General features: G+C 55.9%; 1 protein-coding gene across 1 annotated transcript in view; it reads right to left on the reverse strand.

Moving 5' to 3' along the window:
• AXIN1 (axin 1) overlaps nucleotides 1-8,908 on the reverse strand; it is a 74,027-nt gene that overhangs the window by 18,083 nt on the left and 47,036 nt on the right. Inside the window, exons 3-4 of the mRNA XM_011960082.1 lie at nucleotides 8,057-8,153; nucleotides 1,301-1,438 (exon numbers count right to left, since the gene is read on the reverse strand). Coding sequence (XP_011815472.1) covers nucleotides 1,301-1,438; nucleotides 8,057-8,153 — 235 coding nt within the window. The remainder of the gene's footprint in view (nucleotides 1-1,300; nucleotides 1,439-8,056; nucleotides 8,154-8,908) is intronic.

Raw genomic sequence — 8,908 nt, forward strand, 5'->3', positions numbered from 1 at the left:
TGTGCTACTGTGCCCGGCTAATTCTGAAATTTTTTCTAGAGACAGGAATTTGCCACGTTGCCCAGGCTGGGTTCAAACTCCTGGGCTCAAGTGCTTCACTCGCCTTGGCCCCCCCGTAGTGTTGGGGTCACCGGTGTGCACTGCCTGCCCAGCCCACAAGGGCAGCTCCGCAAGTGAGACATCCAGGTACGAAGGGGTCTCCAGAGAAACCCCAGGCGGCCTGCACACTGCGAGGAGCGCACACTGGGGCGGAGCCACAGAAGTCTGCGCCATTTGCAGCGGGGAGGAGCCCGGCCCCGCCTCTTCCTGGGTGGAACCTGGGATTCAATTTGCCAGGCAGGAAGCACACTGGCAGAACTCCGGCTCTGTGGGAAGTTTCTTTTTTGAGGTAGAGTTTCACTCTTGTCACCCAGGCTGGAGTACAGTGGCTCAATCTCGGCACACAAGCCTCCACCTCCCAGGTTCAAGCGATTCTCCAGCCTCAGCCTCCTGAGTAGTTGGGATTACAGGCGCCTGCCACCACACCCAGCTAATTTTTATATTTTTCATTAGAGATGGTGTTTCGCCATGTTGGCCAGGCTGGTTTGGAACTCCTGACCTCGGGTGATCCGCCCGCCTCAGCCTCCCAGAGTGTTGGGATTACAGGTGTGAGCCACCGTGCCTGCCTGTTTCCCTTTTTACCTTTTCACCCAATAAACTCTGTCCTTCTCACCCTTCAAACTGTCTGTGAGCCTAATTTTTCGTGGCCATGTGAAAGGGACCTGTCTTTAGCTGAGCTAAGCAAAGAGTCCCACAACACAAGTGCCTAGAAGCCCGTGCACCATGGCCCTCAAGGAACCAAGAGTGACCAGGAGGTGGTGGAACTTCTCAGGCCTCGCAGCCCGAGCGCATGTAGAAAAAATGCCACTAGCCCTTCCTGCTCTGCACATGCTCCTCCCACTTGGCGGCCTCATGGGGTGAAGAAGTTGAGATCACCTGCTGCGGCCTCAGCTTGTGGCCCTGCTACCCACGAAGGACCAGGTACAGCCGGCCGCTGTGTCACCCCCGGCCCCTTCAGTGCGGGTGACCAAGGTGTGTCTCTGGGCCTCTGAGGGTGGGACGGGGCCGCTGGACATCCCATCCTGAGCCGGGGCTCGGCTGCAGAGAAAGGGGCATGGGGGATCCAGCAGGGAGGCCTCATGGGTCAGCAGGCCTCGGCCAGCCCTGGACATCCCCACAAGGAATCGGGCCCAAAGCTGTCCTGAACATCAGGACATCCCCGCTGTGAGAGAAGAGCAGGACACCACCGAGGCCCACTCACCATGCGCACGCGCTTCAGCCGCTCCTCCAGCTTCTCCTCGGCCTCCCGTGTGCGCTGCACGGCCTCCAGGCGGTGGATGAGCTCCTCAGCGAACTTCTGAGGTTCCACACGGACCTCCTTCGGCACCCGGTACGTGCGCTGCGAGGGAGAGGACTGTGAGGCGTGGGGGTTGAAAGGTCACTGCCAAAACATTTCTTTGTGAAGGGAAAGAGCGTGTGCTAGCTCTGTTGTATTTTATTTTATTTTTTTATTTTTTTGAGATGAAGTCTCACTCTGTCGCCTAGGCTGGAGTGCAATGGCACGATCTCAGCTCACTGCAACCTCTGCTTCCCGGGTTCAAGCGATTCTCCTGCCTCAGTCTCCCAAGTAGCTGAGACTACAGGTGCCCGCCACCATGCCTGGCTAATTTTTGTATTCTTAGTAGGGATGAGGTTTCCTCATGTTGGCCAGGCTGGTCGCCAACTCCTGACCTCAGGTGATCCGCCTGCCTCAGCCTCCCAAAGTGTCGGGATTACAGGTGTGAGCCACCAGGCCCGGCCTTTGTTGTATTTTAAAGCAAGAGTTTACTTTTTCCTCCTTTCAGTTGGGAATCAACTTCCTCACGGCCCGCCTTTTCATGTCCGGCTAGTCTGTCCATCATTCCCCCATGGACCCAGCAGACAGGGCTGCTTCTTTCCAGCATCTCCCCACTATCAGATCAAGAGGCCTGAGCAGGGCAGCTTCAGGACGCACAGCCAGCGCTCCCCATCCGCTTCAGAGAAACACTCGAGGAGACGCCCGCAGCGGGTGTGCGCAGAAGACCCCCGAGGCCCCAGGGCAGGGAAGGACACACAGGATTTGGAGGACAGGGGAGGTCTGGGTAAGGCAGGCTTTCCTTTTTAAAAAGAATGTAAAGGCCATTCTTTACATTACAGTAAAGAATATATATAGAATATATAGGCTCGGCCGGGAGTGGTGGCTCACACCTGTAATCTCACCACTTTGGGAGGCCGAGGCGGGCGGATCACGAGGTCAGGAGATAGAGACCATCCTGGCTAACATGGTGAAACCCCGTCTCTACTAAAAATGCAAAAAAAATTAGCCAGGCGTGGTGGTGGGCGCCTATGGCCCCAGCTACTTGGGAGGCTGAGGCAGAAGAATGGTGTGAAACCGGGAGGCGGAGCTTGCAGTGAGCCGAGATCGCGCCACTGCACTCCAGCCTGGGCGACTGAGCGAGACTCTGTCTCAAAAAAAAAAAAAAAAAAGAAGATATAGGCTCACGCCTGTAGTCACAGCATTTTGGGAAGTAGAGGTGAGCAGATTACTTGAGGTCGGAAATTAGAGACCAGCCTGGCCAACAAAGTGAGACCTCATCTCTACAAAAGAAAATTTTTTTTTAATTAGCCAGGTGTGGTGGCACCTGTGGTCCCGACTACTTGGGAGGCTGAGGTAGGAGGATCGCTCAAGCCCTGGGAGATCAAGGCTGCAGTGAGCCGAGATCACGCCACTGCCCTGCAGCCCGGGTGAGAGAGTGAGACCCCGTCTCAAAATAATAATAACAACAACAATATATCTGCAATGTATTTTACAGTAATGCACCATACAGCTTTTAAAAAAAATAGAGACGGGGGTCTTGCTTCCCAGGCTGGCCTCGAACTCCCCCGACCTTGGCCTCCCAAGGCACTGGATTACAGGTGTGAGCCACCACGCCTGGCCCTGTGTAACTTTTGAGGGTACTTCATTTTAAATTTCAAACTTCAAAACAGCTGCAAAAATAGAACAAGGAATTCCTGTCCACCTTCACCCAGATTCCCCAAGGGCTGACATTCTGCCATAAGTACTTTATCATCCTTGCACCGGCAGGCGCACACACACGCCCACACATGGGCAGGCACACGCCCAGGCACACACACATACACAGGCACACACACACGCCCACACACCGGCGCACACACAGAGGCGCACACACATACAGGCATGCTCACTGCTCTGAACCAGTTAAGGGTGTATTTAACAAAAGCAAGGTCACTCTCATACCTAACCACAGTACAAATATGGATGGTTAAAAAAACTAACCCTGATACAGTAACATGTGGCAGATCTTATTCCAATTTTGCCAGCGGCTCCAATAACATCCTTCACAGCAAACCATGCTTTAAAATCCAGGCCACCAGTGTCTAAGCCGTGGAGGGACGGAGCCAGGGACAGCTCCCCTGTGACTGCGAGCAGGGTGGCAGCCGGGAGGTGGGACCCACCGTGTGTGTGGCCTTCCTGCCCTTCCGCCATGGGCTCTGGTGCAGTCCTGGCTCTGCGCACCCCAGTTTCTCATCTACACAATGAGAGTAGAAACAGCACCTAACCCTCAGATGGATGGGGTGAGATGGGACACGGAAGCTACAGAAAGGGCCTCCTCCGGGCTCAGATGCTCCATAGTAGATGGGGCTCAGAGGGAGGCTGGCCCTGGAGCCACAGGCTTCACTTCAGGGAACATGGGAGTGCAAAGGGGCCAAGGGCACGCCCAGGGCACGGTGTGATGTCTCAGAGCCGGGAGAAGTCACTGCTGGAGTCTGGGCTGTGCCCACTGTCGGGAAGGGGTCTGTCCCGGAGCCAAGGATGAATATCCAGTGCTTCTAGAAGATGATGAGGAAGGCTGGGGCTGGCACCAGCAGGGACATGGGCCGGTGTGTCCAGATGTGTGGACAGCAGGGCATCCATACAGATGGCAAGGAACTAACAAGTCACCCTTTCCCGCTGCAGCCGGGGCGGAGGCTGGGTGGCTGGGGGGCCACGCTGGCTTTTCCGTGCCCAGTGCTGGGCGAGGCGGAGACGCGGCAGTGGCACACACAGGACGGGGAGCTGCCAGCACTGCAGGGTTGCTGTGTCTGCAGATAGCCAGAGGCACAGACAGGAGCACTCATGGTCTGAATAGTCAGCACCACAGATACGAAGAGCAGGACGAAAAGCCCATCGTCAGGCCCAGAGAGCAGCACGGCTGAGGGGCCAAGAGGAGTGCTCAGGCCGCCACGCGAGCTCCATAAAAAGACTCCAAGGGGGGCCGGGTGCGGTGGCTCACGCCTGTAATCCCAACACTTTGGGAGGCCGAGGCGGGTGGATCACGAGGTCAGGAGATCGAGACCATCCTGGCTAACACGTTGAAACCCCGTCTCTACTAAAAATACAAAAACATTAGCTGGGCGAGGTGGCGGGCGCCTGTAGTCCCAGCTACTCGGGAGGCTGAGGCAGGAGAATCGCATAAACCCGGGAGGCGGAGCTTGCAGTGAGCGGACATCACACCACTGCACTCCAGCCTGGGCGACAGAGGGAGACCCCGTCTCAAAAAATAAATAAATAAATAAAACAAAAATAAAAAATAAGACTCCAGAGAGCAGCACAGCTGAGGGGCCAAGAGGAGCACTCAGGCCGCCACGCGAGTTCCATAAAAAGACTCCAGGTGGCCCTGCAGGCTGCGTCACCACAGTTCTGAGAACAGCAAAACTGTCAGAGTCATCACATTTACAGAGAATGGCAACCTCTCCAGCTTTGGAGGAACAGAAAAAAATACCATAAAGGAAAAAACCAAGTAAATGAAAACGTGAAACTTCCAAGTAATGACAAAGGCCAAAGACCATCAGGGATTCCGGGACCAGACGCGGTGAAGCCACGCCCCCAACCTTCTGGCACCAGGGACCAGCTTCGTGAAAGACAATTTTTCCACGGACAGCTGGTGGAGGGGGTTTCGGGATGAACCTGCTCCACCTCTCATGGTCAGGTGTTAAAAAGTCTCACACGGGCCAGGCGCGGTGGCTCAAGCCTGTAACTCCAGCACTTTGGGAGGCCGAGACGGGCGGATCACGAGGTCAGGAGATCGAGACCATCCTGGCTAACACGGTGAAACCCCGTCTCTACTAAAAATACAAAAAACTAGCCGGGCAAGGTGGCGGCCGCCTGTAGTCCCAGCTACTCAGGAGGCTGAGGCAGGAGAATGGTGTAAACCCGGGAGGCGGAGCTTGCAGTGAGCTGACATCGTGCCACTGCACTCCAGCCTGGGCGAAAGAGTGAGACTCTGTCTCAAAAAAAAAAGAAAAAAAAAAAAGTCTCACACAGGGCATGCAGCCTGGGCATCCATGGGTGCAGCCACAACAGGGCTCTGCTCCTATGAGCATCTAAGCTGTTCCCATCCTGCTGTCCCTGCTGCAGAGCCATGGACCCACCAGAGAAACAGCATCGCAAGGCCCTCAACAGAGCAGAAGAGGGCGGTGCAGCCACGGCACGTCCTGCTAGCCCAACGGCTTTCTGGGCCTCCCCGCCTCGGCTCCCCACCATCCTCAGGTCCAATTTCCCAGTAGCAGCAGGGAGCAGGCCCCCGGCAGCTGTGCTCGTGATGTGCGTTTCTCACTTGGGTCTCTGGCTGAGGGACCAACCACCGAAGGTTCCAACCACAGCCCTGCCTGACAGGCCACATGGACTTGATCCAGGTTCCTACAGAGCCTCTGATGAGGTCGTTTGCTGCAGGCCGTTAACACAGAAATGCCCGGTGGCCCCAACCCCACCACACAAGGGCCCTCTGGTAGTGCGGCATGTGGCAGGGCCTGCTCCTGACTGTGCCTGTCGCCTCTGATGGCTTCATCTTCCCGGTGACTCAACTGTGACCCTCCAGGACCTGAGGGCTCTGTGCTTCCCTCGGTTCTGGAAGGTTCTGATGACACCAGGGACTCGCCATCGGCCTCCTCTTTTCTCTGTGTTGCATCCTGAGAGGTCTTTCCAGGTCCACGTTCGAGGCACCAGCGCACTCCTCAGCTTTTGTCCTTCCTGACCCTTCCAAGGGGAGGTTGTCTGCCTGATGCCCCCTCAGCCAGAGTCCGTGGCGTGCACTTTCTACTCATGAAGACTCTGACCAGCACCCCAAAATCGAGGCGCCCCGGTGGACAGAAGCCTTCCACAGGCCTCAGCCCACTCAAGCCCCATCCTCAGGCGCACACAGGGCTGGCCTGGGCCTGTGGTCGCTCAGCTGTCTTGTCTCTTGGGCCTCCTTCATCAGGGCGGCTCTGCGGGTTCTGGACGTTTGGGAACTGTGACTTGAAAATCAGAGGCCGGTGGCTGTGCAGGAGCCCGCGACTTGGGCTGTGACCTCATCACAGCTTTGGGCCGTGCCTGGCAGGCAGGGCCCCAGATCCTCCAGAGCACACGCACACACGCACGCACCCACACATGGCCTACAATGTCATCCGCTTTTTGTTAAGTAGACACCATGAGCGCCTAGTTTTAGCCAAACCTGAGTCAAGGGTTTGGCTGGCATCTTCTCAGAAGTGAGAACAAACCAACATCCTTTCTTTTCTTTTTTTTTTTTTTTTTTGAGACAGAGTCTCGCTCTACCCCCAGGCTGGAGTGCAGTGGCGGGATCTCAGCTCACTGCAAGCTCCACCTCCCGGGTTCCCGCCATTCTCCTGCCTCAGCCTCCTGAGTAGCTGGGACTACAGACGCCCGCCACCTCGCCCGGCTAATTTTTTTGTATTTTTAGTAGAGACGGGGTTTAGCCAGGATGGTTTCAATCTCCTGACCTCGTGATCCGCCCGTCTCAGCCTCCCAAAGTGCTGGGATTACAGGCTTGAGCCACCGCGCCTGGCTACATCCTTTCTTTTCAACCATAAAGAAATTCCTGACTTGGAAACTGATGTCTGCAGAAAAGCTAAAAGGCTAAGAAATCCTGACCAAGATTTCAATGTCAATGTTGTCAGTGCTCCCAAAATGCCTACTTCCCTGCACAGACACTCAGATGTTCACATGGTTCACCTTCAGACACCGCGGCTAACAGTGGGTTGAGAACAACCCACAGCTGAGACTGGGTGCGGTGGCTCACGCCTGTAATCCCAGCCCTTTGGGAGGCCAAGATGGGCGGATCACGAGGTCAGGAGATTGAGATCACCCTGGCTAATACGATGAAACCCCATCTCTACTAAAATTACAAAAAAAGCAGCCAGGTGTGGTGGCAGGCACCTGTAGTCCCAGCTACCTGGGAGGTTAAGGCAGGAGAATGACCTGAACCCAGGAGGCAGAGCTTACAGTGAGAGCAAAACTCCCATCTCAAAAAAAAAAAACAAAAAAACCCCAAAAAAACCCACCGCTTTTCTCATCTTCCCATAAACATCCTTCCTGTTCAGTCAACCCATCAAAATAAGGACAGATCATTAATCTGTTCATCAACACAGGAGTGCTCTGGAGACAGAGTCAGGCTGTGCTGGGCTCCAGCCGGCACTCAGCTCTGTGACCTGACGCCCAGCCAAGCCCCCATGCCCGAGACTGGGCAAAGGCACCATTATTCTATCCAACAGCGAAAGCCGAGGCAGCTTTAAAATCAAGACATTCACCCAGAGGTGACCCTCGTTCAGCCACAAAAACACCAAGTTCTCCCCAAGCGCTGTGCAGGGGCCAGGTCTGGGCTCTGATCATGAGAAAGGCTCCGAGTTCTCCCCTTGAGGGGAAGCACCCAACTTCACAAGGCAAGACACTTCCTACCAGCGGGGAGGCTGTGGCCTCGGGGCTTGGGGGCCCTCTTGAATGAACAGCTCCCTCTGGGCCCTAAATGCTGCCTGAGACTTGATGTCCCCGGCCGCCCTCAGGGACTGGCCACGTACAGATGCTTCTGGGATCACACGCTTATGCCTAGAGGTAAGCCCGGCTCGTGGGAAGTCTGGCAAGTGCCTTTCCCGCACACCAGTTCACCAGGCCCACGCTGAGCAGGGAGGATGATGGGCTGAGGGCCGCAGAACCAGTACTTACGGGAATGTGAGGTAGGGGCACCCGCCCGTTGACCTGCACGCTCTCCTGCATCTCCCTGCGGTGCTGCTTACGGATCCTGTAGGGAGGGATCCCATCCCTGTCCAGGAGAAAGAGGCAGCCGTTAACTCAGAGAGGAGCAGGAGGGCCAGCACCGTGCCAGTAGGGCTGCCGGCCCCGACTGCCCGTCAGCAGGCAATGGTGACGACGACGACACCCGTGAGCCACCACTGAGACACGTGCACACGGGTGATGCAGGCACCCACATGTGCAGGGGAACACGTGCACACTCATGTACACACGAAGGTTCACATGTGACGGTAAAGCCCAGGTGCCCAGACACACACCCTCCCAGCTGGTGTTTACTGGGCACCTCCATAAAGCCTCCTTGTGCCTGCCTGTTCTTTAGGGCCTGACAGCTAAGAGTGGTTTCTATACTTTTAAAGGGCAGGGGAAGAATCTGTGACAGCGACTGCATGTGGCTGCGAAGTCTCACATATTCACTGCCAGCCCTGCATGGGAAACGTTTGCTGGTCCCTGCTTGTGGCCTAGACCATGGTGCAGTGTGCCTGCCTTGGAAGCCACTGCTAAATGGACCAAAAACATTTCAGGGTTTGCACAGTGGGCAGCCAGGACAATCAGCGCCCCACGGAAAGGTACGAGATGCCAAGGCTGCACACTCTGCTTCTCTCCAGGAGCTGGCAGGGCAGTGTGGTCTCTGAGGGAGGCACAAGGTAGCTCTTTCGCAACAGGTTTTTTTTTTTCCTTTTTTTTTGAGACGGAGTCTCGCTCTGTCACCCAGGCTGGAGTGCTGTGACCGGATCTCAGCTCACTGCAAGCTCCGCCTCCCGGGTT

This window comes from Colobus angolensis, unplaced genomic scaffold (assembly GCF_000951035.1).
Source record: "Colobus angolensis palliatus isolate OR3802 unplaced genomic scaffold, Cang.pa_1.0 Scaffold502, whole genome shotgun sequence".
Classification (NCBI taxonomy): Eukaryota; Metazoa; Chordata; class Mammalia; order Primates; family Cercopithecidae; genus Colobus; species Colobus angolensis.